This window comes from Trachypithecus francoisi, unplaced genomic scaffold (genome assembly GCF_009764315.1).
Source record: "Trachypithecus francoisi isolate TF-2019V2 unplaced genomic scaffold, Tfra_2.0 Lachesis_group21, whole genome shotgun sequence".
Classification (NCBI taxonomy): domain Eukaryota; kingdom Metazoa; phylum Chordata; class Mammalia; order Primates; family Cercopithecidae; genus Trachypithecus; species Trachypithecus francoisi.
In genome coordinates, this window is record NW_022681467.1 from 16,351,415 (window position 1) to 16,367,121 (window position 15,707).

The 15,707-nt window shown below is 38.7% G+C and overlaps 1 protein-coding gene across 4 annotated transcripts in view; it reads right to left on the reverse strand.

The window, feature by feature from the left end:
- SNAP25 (synaptosome associated protein 25) overlaps nt 1-15,707 on the reverse strand; it is an 88,036-nt gene that overhangs the window by 16,220 nt on the left and 56,109 nt on the right. For all 4 annotated transcript variants that reach the window (XM_033185617.1, XM_033185619.1, XM_033185620.1 and 1 more), the window contains exons 2-4: nt 15,427-15,561; nt 13,261-13,302; nt 6,007-6,055 (exon numbers count right to left, since the gene is read on the reverse strand). In XM_033185617.1, the coding sequence (XP_033041508.1) occupies nt 6,007-6,055; nt 13,261-13,302; nt 15,427-15,498 (163 nt within the window). In that variant the 5' untranslated portion in view covers nt 15,499-15,561. The remainder of the gene's footprint in view (nt 1-6,006; nt 6,056-13,260; nt 13,303-15,426; nt 15,562-15,707) is intronic.

Here is a 15,707-nt window from a genome sequence, read left to right on the forward strand (position 1 = left end):
GGATGTCTCGGCTGTCTAATTACAAAACCTAATTACATTTCCATTCCTCTTTTCATCTGTATTTTCATGCATGCATGCCTATGCCTCCTGGAATAAAGGCATGCCTAGAATACAACTGATAAGTACATTTCCAGCCTAAGGGCATATATCATCACTTAAACACAATTTCACATTAAGTTATACAGTGGAAATCGTGTGTCCAAAAAAACCAAGATACATTCACTAGTGACCCAAACTGCCAGATTGTGAATTTGGAAAATAAAAGCCTATTGTGTTTTCTTTTGTGAGGCTAAAGAACAGAATTCAGTTCATGAGGAATCTGCTATTTCTCCTACGCTTTTGAAATGACAGGTGAAAACAAAACTTCATTGTTTATCTAGCATTGAATACTTGGAGGAGATAATAAGGTAGTGCAGGAGAACTTTTGCTGAATAAATACAGGCACAGCAATGGCATTAAAAAAAAAAATCCTTAAAAGAGCTAAATATGGCCAGGCATGGTGTCTCACGCCTGTGATCCCAGCACTTTGGGAGGCCAAGGTGGGCAGATCACCAGAGGTCAGGAGTTTGAGACCAGCCTGGCTAACATGATAAAACCCTGTTTCTACTAAAAATACAAAAAAATTGCTGGGCGTGGTAGCGTGCGCCTGTAATCCCAGCTACTTGGGAGGCTGAGGCAGGAGAATTGCTTGAACCTGGGAGATGGAGGTTGCACTGAGCTGAGATTGTGCCATTGCACCCCAGCTTGGGCAACAAGAGTGAAACTCCATCCCAAAAGTAAAAATTACAATTAAAAAAATTTTTTAAAAGAGCGAAATATATATCTATATATATTTATATATATCTAAATCAAGAAGATGTTTTTCTTTTCTAAGGATTTCACTCCAGTTTTCTTTTAAGAGTGCAATACATTAGTCTGTAGATCAAGGTAAATATTCAAGTGGAGGGACTGGGGCGGGGAGGGAAAGGAACTCCTCATCAGATGAAGAACCATTATATGTACAGACAATAGGGATGCCAAATTCCAATCAAGTAATTGCTAAGGGCCTCTGGGAGTGCAGGCTTGAGATGGATTGGAGGAGGCATCTGGGCTCAGAAGGAGAGATGCTGCCCCCAGCTAATGACAGCTGAAATAAGCATAGATTATGGCGTGGGGACACATACGCAGTTATCTGTCCTTCTTGAGGAGTTTCTCCTAAGTTACAAAGCAAGTTGATAATTTTTTTTATTTTGCTCAAAATATCTACTCTCTGACAAGACAGCAGGGACCCATCCACTGTGCTTCCAGAGATTAGGAGGTAACATATACATGTGAATTGATGCACAGGTATTGGACCTATGAATTAGATAATTGATATCAAAAGGGAAAAACAAACAGGCAAGTCTAAATCCATATTTCAGAAAGCTGGGCTCTGCCATCGGTCACCAGCTTAATTTGGCAAAGGTTTGAATAAAAGAGAAAACTGAAGCTGAATTTGATTCAGAAAACTATTCAGAAAATAGTTGATTTAGGACACTATTTTATAACTACCAATATCAGTTGAATATATATTTACATATGAATTCTAAGTCAAACCTTTAATTTAAAAAATATTGTGGAATAATTTTGTTGCAGAAATTCTAGCAATCATATTACTTTTTAGAGTGTACTGAGTTATGTTTGTGGAGATGTTTGGCATATTGGGACTTCACGGCACTTCAGTGATTTCTGTGAAGATGCTTTTCAGGAAATGCTTAACAGCATCTCATTCTGGGATAGACAGCAGCATCTCTGAGGCTGATGCAACACATCATCCAGTGTTGACGGCTTTTGATCTCCCTAAGCTTGTTTTCTGACTGGTTTCTGCTTATTCTTGGGGTCTGGGAAGAAAATAACATTTTGAGTAGGGAGGGCATCTTCTAGGAGGTGACACTATATATTGGGGCCAGAGCTTGGGCTTTCTTTTGCCATGATGTTGGATCACCAGTTATTTGTGATAGATTCACCAATGACAGGATGCTCAATGATCAGTATTAATGTTTTCCATTAATATTTTTCTAATGACTGGTGAAAACTAAATTTCTACTAATCTCTCCTAAGTAAGCCAACTTGGGGCCCTTAGAATTCTCAATTTGGTAAAAATTAGTAGAAGAATAGAAAGCATTAATACTATTAATCTAGTGTGCAGCCTTCATGAGTATGTTCAGTTACAAGATGCTGCCTCTATGAATTTCATTTTTCTTAGCATTTATGAACATATAGAAATGTATTTAAATTTAAACAGCTATATGCGGCTATCATGACTAAGTCATTCATAACAGATATTGGTGAGCGAACTTTAGCTACAGAGATGGTTTTTAAAATGCCACCTTGTAGTGTCATGAACCTTTTAAGATAGGTAACTCTCTGGACAGGGATTTACATTGTCTTTCTTCTGTCAGACAGTAGTCAAATATTTCACTGTTGAGTTTGGAGTTGGTCCCAGGAGATTTTCCCAAAAGTCACATCTTCAGCATCAAAACAGACATACAACTCAGCAAAGACCAGCAAAAGGAACAAAAGGTATGGAGGTAAAAGCCCACATTAGTGCCAAGGTCATTTGAGGACTTCTCTTGGTGACAGATTTTCTAGAGGAATAAAAGTCCCGGGGCTCAGTACATTTCCAGGGTTGGTTGTCATGCTCAGTGCTCCTTGGTGTCTCCTGATACCTGGGCATAAAGCAAGAATCCCATAGGAAATTTCCTAGTCAATCATTTAACGGGACAACCTGGAATGGCCTGGCCTGATCCAACAATGGTTGGGATGGTTCTTTAGAAGGATGGCTGTTTCTTGAGGCTCCCGTGCTGCTGTGAGGTAGAAATAGTCAACACTTTTGGTGCTCACGCATAAACAAAATTAGTAGAAGATAACTGAAGAGAAATTCCAAAGCAGTTACTGATCTAAACAAGTAAAGGCAAAATTAAAATGCACTTATAATGGCAATGAAGATAGCTGTTGACATGCTCATCTGTCAATCAGAAAGGTCCTTCTGGGTCCCTACTGCCTAATTAAAAAAAAAAAAAAAAGATCCTAAGCTCCTATTATATTATACTATAAATGAAATGTGTACCATTTAAGACTGGCCAGAAACCACCCACTTTCGGGGGTGTTACAGTTGCATGTTTCTTATCAGTATCTATCTACTCACCACACATCTGGTTAAACCCAGTCTATCCTTGTTTAACTGAGGAATTCGGCATTTACTGTGGTATGGCCATAATTGAAATGTCTTAGCCGAGAACATTAAGTGTCTCATGGGGAAATCTGTCAAACAGACATTCTATTCTGCTTTGTTTCTCAGAGAATAATACAAAGCTGATTCTGGAGATTATTTTTGCTAAAGAATGCATATTTTTGCATTTTTATGAAGATTTCAGCAAATTATCTCTAGATTTTCTTCATCAAAGTACAATGCAATTTATCACTCTTGTAAGCCTGTTATTCATGTTTTCTCTTTTTGATTCCAGGTTTGTATATATTATTTTCCATGTCTTTATGTCAGTGCTTTATTGTTCAGGAGAAAAAGGCTCTATCCTAAATCTTTCCTAAGTGTACCCTCCATTGCAATGTCTCTTTTTCCACCCCCATCAAGTTACAAATTATTAACTTAAAAAATAAATAAGGTGAAACTGCTAATTATTTGAGTGTATATGTTTAAATTTTGCACTGGAAATCAGGGACCACTCTTCTTTTGGGCACACGTTGTTTATTTTAAAAGCAAAGATTTGCTGCATCCTGAGTTTCAAAGCCTGGGACATTGTTACACAGATCCAGCCAACAAGTCACATAATAATAAAAAACCCATTTGGGGAGTTCTGAAGACTTCCATTGCCATTGCAATACCTTCAACATGGAACTCTAGTAGACTTTGTTATTTGTGTACAACTTTTGACAATTTGTATCGTGAAAATCGAAGGAAAAACGTTGGGGTTTATATTCAACTTTTTTCAAACTTTTTCTCCATTTTTTTGAATCAATTGGTATATATTTATTGAAAAAGTTTAACACAAATAAATAATGTAAGACTAAAAGTCTTTATACGACAGCCAGATGCCTCCAGCTGCGCACCTAAGCAATCTGCCACAGTGTTTACATTGAGGCCAGGCTCTTCCTGGGATGCTTCAAGCCAATGGCTGAGCACAATGGGGCTACTGGCTACTGGTGCTAGAACATTTCTGCCCAACACAAGGCTCCTCTAATCAGCAGTCTTTGCTCTTGGGCTCCCCATCGACCTGGCTGAGGGCTTCTCAGAGCAGCACTGCAGTATGAAGGTCTTCCCACCCAATTCTCCTTCCTTTGCCATCTACTTTTATAGGCATCAGACTTGCTTCATAGTCTGAAGGCTGTCTCTGCCTGCTCCCGCCCCCTCTCCCCTTGACCTATCACAAACATTTCCCCAGTAAATCTCTTTTGCTTCTAATTGCTTCCTGGTATTTGCTCCCCAGGGGACTCCAAATGATGCATCTTCCTCCAGTTCCTTCCTGCTCCCACCCCAACTCCACAGAAGTCAATAAATAAAGATTTACCTCATGTATTATATTGCTGGCAGAACAATTCTTTTATGGCTGTACCATAATTAATTGGGTTGATCTCCCCACCGACAGATATTTAAGTTGTTTCTAGTCTTACATTATTATGAGTAAGCCACATGCACTCTTATTCTTATAACTGTAAATGTATATCTGCACTGTAATATTCTAGGAATGGAGTGTCTTGGTCAAAGATGGGTGCACTTTAAAATGTGAAGACAGTATCAAATTATTCTTCAAGACATTTGTATCAGGCTACAGTGCCCAGCTGTGGAATAAAAGTTTCTGTTTCCCAACATATTCACAACACTGGTTATTGTCAAGTTTTTAAATTTATGTCAGTCTGCTCTAAAAAGTGGTATCTTGTCCTTATTGGTGATTAGAGCATGGTTTCATACATCTGTGATGACGTCTTATCGTACATCCATTTTTCGTTTAGGTTGCTGCCCTTTTCTTTGATATGCAAGGGCTCTCTGAATTTTAGGAGAAGTTCCTTCTGTCTGTTATCTGTTAGGCATACTCCTCCCCACAGCTTGAGATTTATGCTTAGAGTTTATTTATGGTTTCCTATGTTGTGAATACATTGTACATTTTTATCTCTGCCATTAAAAAAAAAAGTCAAAACATTTTCTAATGCTTTTGCAAAATATGAATAAAAAGAAAAAACTTGGCAGAAATCTGTTTATTATGATAAGAATTCAGAATGGAATCAGGTAACTGACTTGTGGCCAGAATTATGTACAATCTCACCATAGGGCTAGATACATTGAGACAAAGAAAAATGATGGTATTACCCTTTTTAGTTTCCACGTTAGGTATAGAGACGCTATATTAAAAGGCCGGCTCTCTGATTTTCCTTGCTTCTGGCATTTCTGTAATAATCTTTAAAACAGGCCAAATATTTCAATTGGTTCAATGTTCTACATTCCAGATAATTCCCCTCAGGTTATATTCTGTGAAAAACAGCTCCCAGGTATTTAAGAAATACCCATAGTGATTTGGAAATCAAAACTACTAGATACTGAGTTGGGATGGTCAAAAGAAGTAGACAACATGCTATGGCATACGCTCATTCTATCTATGTATTACTAGAAGAAAACCAAATGTATTGGGAAAGTTTAGGGGCAAGGATAATAAGAAAATTCTTACACTGTCCAAAATACTATCATTAAAAAAAAAAAAAAAACCATGGCTTTTGCCTTCAAAATTCTGTTACCCCAACGTATATAACAGAGATAGTAGTATCATTGATTCACTCATGAAGAAGGTCTCAATATTTCCATACATTTACCAATCTTTTCAACAGAGAAAGTAAAAAGCAAGATGAAAAATGTAGAACCCTCACATTCATGTACATGTGTAACACATGTCAAAATGACCACCTGTGTATGCACAAATAATTTTAAAATGCACATTATTCAGAAGAGGAATTGTTCTTACTGAAGAAATCTGAACTTACCTCCTTGTTCATCCAACATAACCAAAGTCCTGATACCAGCATCTTTACTCTACATTCCAATAATGGTAGCAAAGTTGAAAAGGAGTTAGAGAGAGAAAAGAGAGAAAGAGAAATCAGTAAGGGGACAATGAGCCCTGGAAATGGAAAATGAAGAAGGACCAAAAGGAAAAAGGGAGGAAGTATGACAAGAGCCCTGAGGGGTTATGGAGGGGTAGAAGAATGGGCCACCTGTGGACTTGATCTACCAGTGATGCTTTAGGCAGAATGAGGAAATGGAGCACCATCTCCATGGGGTAGGGCTGGGGTGAGGCCTGCATGAAATCGGAATACACATACTTCATATTATACTGTAATTTTATGTTTGGAAATAAACATGTCTACAGTTTTTATAACACCAATCACAGAAAGCAAACCTTTGGAAATCTTCTAGTCTAAATTTTCTTCTTTGGCACCATCTATTAGAAAGTCTTCATCAGTGAAATTGGGGAGGGACCCCCTATGGGAAGATGTGCAAGAATCTTGGTGGTGGGGGTTGAGGTTTTTAGGTTCATCAGAAGAGAATATGGCTTCGCAAAGGTTGGGAAACACAGCTCAAAAGGAAACTCACTCTCCTATTTTCTCTCTCTATAGAGAGGGTCTGCAGTATTTAGAATGAGTTTGAGATGAGAAATAAGGGCTCTTAATTCTGAAATCTAACATTCTGCATAATAATCTAGCGTGAGAAAATAATTCCTTTACAAGCTTTACAGAAGATCTTTTGTGCAGGAGAAGTCTTTCAAAGGCACCCCTCATCTCCTTACTGTTCAAATAAACCAAATGCCACCTGAACCATGCGCAGGAAGGGAGTGGGAGTTGGTGGGCAGGAGAGAAGGAACAAAGATATCTGTATCACTAATACTTAAGAATCCTCATTTCTAGAAAGCCTAATCACTTAATGCCTTCCATTGTACAGGGCGACTGTTAATGGGTATAAAATGGTATTGCTTACAGTTTGGATGAATTGGTTTTTCAAGTAAAGCTCATGGTACCTCCAGAAGAAATTCTAAGCTAGGACCTCTCTCATGGCGCTTATTTTCCACTGATGTACTTTGAACTAAGAAAGAAAGAGAGAGATGCTAGTGGAGGCCAACAAAGGGCTTTTAAAAAAATAGTATTTTAACAATTAAATTTCAATAGTGCTTCTGAAAAATAAAGTACTGAAAATGATTTCTGTGAGCTTTTAGAAACTCACCATTTTAGAGAATGTGTGCAGTTAAATCTCCAGGACACAAAAGCCTACCTTGCCTTTGAGCACACTTTGATAGGCTTTAGTGGCAAAGTCAGGATGTAGTGTGGATAGGGCTGGCCCAGGATGGCCTCAGGAGTCTTTGACAGCACAGACTCTGAAGCCAGACTCCAGGCTGGAAGGCTGGTGATTTCATTCCCTAACTGTGGGGCCTCAGGCAAGCATCCTGATTGTTCTGTGCCTCCGAGGTTCTCTCCTTTGTAAGACAGCAATGACAATAGTTAATATTTCATTGAGGTGGTATGTGCATTAAACAAATTAATATGTGGAATGTGCCAGAGTGGAGTGTTTCTAAAATAAGTGTTTCTAAAATAAATATATTCAGAAAATGCATCTATAGCAGGCTATCTAGGCAAACTAAAAATATCATCATTATCAAGTGTCTGAAGCTTCTAGACCACTACTTTTCAAACTGGAATGTGCATATGAATCCTCTGCACATGAATCATCTTGTAAAATGTAGATTCTGATTCAGTAGGGCTAGGGTAGAGCCTGGGCTTTTCATTTCTAACAAGCTCCCTGACACTTGGAGCTGGTTCATGGACATACATTGAGTAGCAAGGTTCTAGACCACAAAAGACATTTCAAAATATTTTCTTTACATGGGTTGTAAATAGGTTTTTGTCTGTACTAGCCTGTGTTTTAATGATTTCTTTGCTCTTTTCTGCATTCTTTATCCATTTTTTGTGAGATGAAATTATAAAAGGCAGATGGCTATTCAGGCATAGGGATGTGACAATGCAGGTTCTGCTGAGGGCAGAGACATCACGGAGAGCACTTTCTCCTCGAGAGCCCAATCAAGCCACACATGAAATCTTTGCTCCATTCTACTGGGGACAGTGGATGGGAAAAAGGTGAGTAATTTTAGTTTGGTCAGTCCAGCTCTCATCTGCTTACACTTTCTTGGTATTCTATTATACCCATTTATTTTTATGTGGAGCCCTGGAAGTATAATTTCACATTTGTCCAATTTGGTGCTGAATGTTTTAACACTAGAATGATTCACAGAATTAATTTGAGGGAGCAAGAGTTTTTTAGGTTGCCCCAATTTGGGAGAACAGAAGCAGAGAGCACTGATGTGGGAGTCAGGAACACTGGGTGGTCCTCTTAGCTCAGCCAGCAACCAGTCATGAGACCATGGAAGAGACATCTGACCTTCCAGAATGCTTCTTCATGTTTAAGATAAGGATAGGGATGCCAAGTAAGATTGAGAAGATTGAGTGGTCCATAGGTTGGTTAATCACTCATAGGCTCCTTTTCTCCTTTCCCCCCCCTTCCTTCCTTCCTCCTTCCTTCCTTCCTTCCTTCCTTCCCTCCTTCCTTCCTTCTTTCTTTCCTTCCCTCCTTCCTTCCTTCTTTCATTCCCTCCTTCCTTCCTTCTTTCCTTCCCTCCCTCCTTCCTTCCTTCCTTCCCTCCTTCTTTCCCTCCTTCCCTCCCTCCCTCCTTCCTTCCTTCCTTCCCTCCTTTTTTCCTTCCTTCCTTCCTTCCTTTCTTCCTTCCCTCCCTCCCTCCCTCCCTCCCTTCCCTCCCTCCCTCCCTCCCTCCTTCCTTCCTTCCCTCCTTTTTTCCTTCCTTCCTTCCTTCCTTTCTTCTTAGTGTTTATTGAGCCTTTACTCTGCCCTAGGCACTAAGGATAATGGGTAGATGAATAAATGGCTTCTCAAATGTGTTCCTTTGTGTGTGAGACAATTTGGTCAGGTGGGCAGAACCAGGATCTGGGAGTCATTACTTCTGAATTCTAGACTTATCTTCATAACGCTAGTGCTCTAAAGTGACCTGTTCTGTGTCTCAGCTGTCAAATGGGGACAGTAACTCTTTCCTCATAATTTCTCACAGTAGTTATGAGGGTAAGATGAGCCTCAGAGGGTCCAGCCTCTCAAGGTTCACCTCTATGGGAAGCTGACATCTTCATGAGTTCAGGAAGCAAGACATTAAGTAGAATCTCAATCCAGTTAGAATGAGCTGCTTTGTTTCCTTAGATCCTTTTGTTTTTTTGTGGAATTCTCAAAGAAAAATAATGATTGTAAGAGATGCTGGTGGTAGAGAAGTTAAGTGTGATGTGTAAGAATTTATACTCTGAAATCAGGTAAACCTGGGTTTTAACTTCATCTCTGCCATTTATACCTGGGTGTCTCAAGCAAGCTACTTAACCACTGTGTACCTGAAGTTCCTCTACAGTAAAACAGAGATTAAAGTAGTAGTAGAAGGAAGCTAACAAGGATTAAATTAGATAATGCACATTTGATGATGATGACAATGATAGCTCCAAGCACAGTACCTGGCATACGTCACCTTGGTACATGTTAGAACTTGCGTTTGGCTCCGCTGTTTTGCTGACAACTTCTATCAAAATAACTAGGTTGCTTTTAGGGGGAGCTAGAAGCTTAAGGAGATGGGCAGGGATAGAGACATGATTTCAGGGAGGCAGAATATTACTTTCTCTTATTCCTTAAATAGTATTATGTTTTAGTAGCTAGGAGTGTGAGGAGGTGGTTCCATTTTTATCTTAGCTCAATTCTTAGTTTCTGTTTGAGATTGCTGGGAAAATCGCCTACCTAAAAACAGGGGAGTTGGAGATATGAAGGATTACTTTTTCTTTTCCATTTCTTTCTTTTCTCTTTTATTTATCTATTTTAATTTTTAAAAGAAATTTTCCAGATGAACTAAGACAATCTTTATAGAATGTTTCGAATCTTTCTTTTGCCATTCTGAGATGCTTTCCCCTAAGTCCAAAACATTTGAACTAAAACCAGAACACTCCAGGCACTCTCTCCAAAAGACCTTATATCTGCATGTCTGAAAAGGACCCCCCAACCTGAATTTTTTCATTTTTAGTGGGAAGTCTGGCATACACCGCTTTAGAATGCTTATTCTCTTCACATGGCCAAAGTGCCTTGAAAGATAAGTTGGCATAAAAAGAAGGATGCTAAAACATTCATGAAATCTTAGTTGTGCAATAACCACTCCATGAAAGCTATGTGGTGCCTCTAAATTGGCCTGCCCTAAGGCTGTGGGGCTTTTCCTGGGCTTAGTTTACATAGCCCAAGGCATTGATGTGCAGACTCCATTTCCTGCATTTAGCATTAGCTGAGTTAACTTTTTTCCTGGAATTAAATAGTCCCTCCTTGAGGATACCTTAATGAGTCTCTTACCAGAATCAGTTGTTCCCTCCCCTATGCACCTAAGGCAAATATGGCCTTGAATTTGCAGAGCTACTTACATATCTGTTTCCCAGCAAGATGGCAATTTACAGCTTCCTTCCTTATCCCCAGAGTTAGGCATTCTGTGAATATTTGTTGAAATGCATTCACCAAAAGAGAGTTCCTAACTCCAGGCTGAGAACAAAGTGCTACATGATTTCTAACCTTTTCAACTATCTATGGCATTCATTTTTTCTGAACTTTCTCCACTCACCTCTGTGTAGTTTTACATTACCCTTGAAATGCTGATAATGATGACTATTAAAAAGCAAGGCCCCACTCCTAACCACAGCTACACCCTGGAGTCTATTAAGGATGGTGTAAAGTTGTATATTCCACTGAAAGTGAGATTGTTTGCCTTAGGGAGACTTCACAAGTTTAGTAACATTTCCTGTCTTTGAGACTGAATTTCGATAAGGATTCAGCTCAATTCAAATTATATGGCACTGTCAAACCTCGGGATCATGAGTAAGATCCTGGTACTTCAATCCTCAGGTTTTCCAAATGATTTCTGCCCTTGATGAATATTTAATACAGATTCTCTTTAGAGAACACCCTTTTTGATTGAAAAGCAGAATATCATCTAAATAACCAATGTCCTAGACATCAGGATGTTTGACCACAAATATAAAATAACTCAGGAGGAAGTAAGAGCAAATCAATCTACTCTAATAACACTTCGCTCACAATTTCCTAAGCATGGAAAGTCTAATAACCTCCTCTCATTTATTAGAGGCAGGAGATAGCTTCCATTTCTTTTGCTCCTTGTTCTAAGATGTAGCTTCATGCTTGATTGAAAACTGCTTTAGGAGAAACAAAAACATACGATTCAAGAATCCTACTTCAACCAATAAGCTTTTGAAAGATTTTCCCCTAGAATAAATTAGAGCAGATACTCATTTTTGAAGACTGGCTAACATGGTTTGCAGTTTAAGAAGATACATGAAAAAGTGACCATGTCTCAGACTCTTGATGTATAAGGGATCAGTTCAAGGTGTGCGTTCTGATTCATTTGTTCTGCTCCTTTCCACGGTCTAGGCAGCATTTCAACATTGCACAGGCAGGCAAATTAGTGATAGTTCTGATATTTCAGAAACTTACATCAGATGTGCACACACGTAAGCAAAAAAAGAAAAATGAGATCGGAGGCTATGGTTGAAAGTCATAAGGATGTATTACGATAATGTAATAATACACAATCAAATAAATATCTCAGTTGACTTCTGGGCTCCCTTCAGGTTAACATCAGAGCTCATGTAGGCATATCACTAAGATGTGCTTCTTTCATTTTTTTCCACCTGAAAACTTGAGAGAGAGTAAGTCCATGCTAAGAGCCTTGCCTGCACTCCTAGATTTAGAATATCTACCTCCTTCTTTGTCAAGTATTTCTGCATGAGCGGAAGCGTTCCCAGGACAGTGCAGATAAAACATTGCTGTTCGCTTAGACAGAACGCTGCTTCCCTGTGCTGAGGGCTTGCTTTGCTAGGGCTGCCTTCCCGTGTGGCCCATTTGTGCCACATTGCAGGCTCGAATTATCATTTTGAGGGATAACAGATTTTGTTACGTATGCCCTACTCTCCCACCCCCTGCCCCACCCACTTCCCCAGCTTCCTAGGGAGTGCATGCTTGCCACCTCCTTCCCACTCCTCCAGTGGCAATTCACATTTAGCCATATCTCATTCCTAGGTGAGAAGCTGAAGTCACAGCAATAAGAGAAGGAAGACATTGCCTCCTAGAGTGTGAGAGGCGGCTGCCTTTCCTTTTACCCTTTGTAAAATTTATCTTTTCTTCCCTTTCATGTTGTTGCATGAGGGGAGTAGGCTCATTTAATCATTCTGCCAGAGAAAGCCCAAGATCTCTAAAAATGATAATCATACATGAATCTATACACTGATAAGTAGTTTCAAAGCACAGCTAAAATAGCATCTCACTGAATAAAAACTATTAGGCTTGTTTTATTAGGTTAAGATAAATATAGTCCAACCCATTCTTTTTCCACTTCATCTCTCCCTTCGGGCAAGTTCAATTAATCCATTTATTCTGCTGGCCGACTGCTGCACTACCAAATTGGAATGAGTGAGGGTTATGATTCCAAGTGCCCTTTTGATTCCATTATTACTGTCTGCCCCATTTTACCCATTTAAAAATAGTTTGGGATTCATTAATCCTGCCTCACAGATGGATGCTTAATCCAGACAGAAATATAAAAAAGCTTCTGTATTTATATTATTGGACTTGATATTTCCCTTTCTTAAAGGCCTTTCCTATTTTTTTCATAAATTTTAGTGCTTAACCTTAAATAGAACAATTTCTTAAAATGATATACCTATATGCATTATATATTTTTAAAAGTCATATATGTGGCTAAAGTTAGAACAGAATCTCAAGATTAGATGTAATTTATAGGCACCAAAATAATTACAAATAATATTTTATGTAGATAATTCCTTTGTATATTAAAAATTGCTCTGATTTGCTTAAAGTGATACAATCTTTTGTGATTTCTTGAGAGCACTGACTTGGAAATTCTATTCTTCTCTGCTTCCCAGACTACAGAGGTGGCTTGGGCTGGGAAGGAGGGTGAAGGTGCCTTCATGGCTACCTGGCAACTTAAATACAGCATCTCCCTCATTCTGAGCCTTTCTGATAGGCTACATTCACACTGGAATCTACGGGATCATGGCCTAAGGAAACATAATAGCAAGTAGGAAAGGATATATCAGCATAAGGGATTTGTTTCTTTATCTTAAAATACTGTCACTTCTTACCTCTTCAACCAGTTGCAGCATACGACGGGTGCTTTCCAGCGACTAAGATGAAAAAAACAAACAAACATAAGCTTTATGAGTGCAGGATCCAGAGGTCTTGGAAAGTCAGAAATACTGTATTTACTTGAGAAACACAAAGGGTCTCTATCACATATTCTTTTCAGTTGGCAAGTGAAACACAAAATGTCATTACGTTTTCAAACTCTTTCCTATCAGGCTTTTTACATGATCAAATTCCCTAAAGCAATTACATTAAAGCTTATCTTCATAAAATCAAAACCATATGAAGCTGATCTTGATATCAAAGACAAAGTAATCTGGAGAAGATAATTTTGCATGCTCAGAATGCATGAAAAATTATCTCAAATACTCAGAGGATTCATTTGGCCTCCCCGGGCCAGGAATATTAAATTTTAAACACGAACATAATTTTTCATGAATCGAGATGAATATAACATCAAGTTTCTTACAAAGCTCCTAGAAACACAATTGGAAGTTCTTATCAATACAAATTAAGTTGTCGCCTTAGGGTGAAAAAAATCAAGCATGTTTGAAATGACTAGCCTATAGGAGACAGCTATAAAAATTATCTTCATCCTTAGATAAGAAAAAAATGAGACGGAAAGTCTGAGCTCTGCAACGGTCCCCCGGGCACGGCATTGTCATTTTTTTTCTCAGTTCTTTTGAAACGACTAGAATCCAACAACCAGTATGATTTCTCAAAGCTTTGCTTTTAAGTGACAAACTTATTTTGAACAAGATTCTGCAGGAACCTGAAGGATGTTAACTTCCCTGGAAGACCTGTCAGCTGGCTGCTTTTTGAAACAGAATGGCTGCAAGCAGCAGTCTGCTGGTAAAGGTTTAACTACTGGCTCTCTGGGAAAAATATACGAACACATACATGTATTCAAGGTTATTATTTTACTGATACAAGGGATGAATAGCACAACATTTATAAATAATAATAAAACATACAATACTCTCTTTATTGTCAATTCCGCACAGCCAATTGATTCTCACAGAAAGCTTTTACTGATTTTTGCTGAACTCTTGTATCTGTAGCTAACCACGTGACGAACCAGAGTAGTTCTGACATGAACGTTGGTTGGATATTTTCATTTATGTTAATGAGTAAGAAGAAAATGAAATGATGAAGACATGTGTTGGAAATTTCTTCATTTGTGAATGACAAAAGGGATTTCTTTGCCTTAGAGAATCATAACTTTCAAACACTGGAAGATTTCCTCTTTTTGTGTTATTCATAGTATAATGGCTGCAGACATACATACTTCTAACTTTAATCTGCATTATTAATATTTTCTTTACTTTGTAAAGTCTAGGCAATCAGCAAAACAATAAGTCAAGTCCTAATCTGCAGTATTTGCAGATTCTTGGGTTATAATTACTTTTACTCTGTCTGATTTTTAAAATTTCAAATATTTTTAGAGATGGGAGTCTCTCTATGTTGCTCAGGCTGGTCATGAACTCTTGGCCTGTGCGATCCTCCTGCCTCAGCCTCCCAAGTAGCTGAGATCACAAGTGGGAGCCACTGTGCTCAGCTCTGCCTGATTTTAAGCTACAACTTCATATTACTGATCATGAAGTTGGAAAGATACATGGTGACACATTATTATACCTTATTTCCACCCTACAGATACAATAGATGGATCTCAAGATCCTGGATAATAGTAAAATGTGGCAAAATAATTAGGAAGTGATGAGGTTTGAGTGTTTATTACTTTTGATTTTAATATAATCTATCTAATTGTCAGTTTATATGATTCAATTTTAATAATGGCTGCATTCAGCAACCAGCTTGCAAAGTTCCTGAAAATGTTAACAATCTGTTCTTAGAACTGAACCTTCTCCAGCATAGCACTGAATGTAAGGCACCCAAAGACATTGCTTTCTTTTCTTAGAGAACCTTGACTTCTCAAGATTTCTAGAAATTGAGAGTTACGGCTAAGGCATTAATTTGTATACAGGTTTTGTAATCAACTCATTCTGGACCACAGAAGGCTTAGGTGTATAGAAAATCAAAGTCATACTACTTTTTCTAAAAGAAATTGAGACATTGAAAGAAAGCCTTTCCTTACCTGAACCTGAAAAAGACAAACCACTCAGGCCTTCATCTTTTGCCTCCCTTCCTAGGTCTCCACTCCTTACCTCATCAGCCAACTGGTCAGCCCTTCGCTGCATCTCCTCCAGCTCGTTGCGCATGTCTGCGTCTTCGGCCATGGTAGCGGTGGGGAGTGGCTGGGCGCCTGGGTTGGGGGGTCAGTGACGGGTTTGGCTCTGGAACTGGAAAGAAGCAGGTTTGTTCATGTAGGTGTGTGCAAAGACCAGAAAATCTAAATGGCCCATATTCAGTCCACATGACTCAGTTTTCTGATCTGAAAGCCATGTTCAGACAGGGGTCAAGAAAATTGTGCTATTTCTCCGAAAGG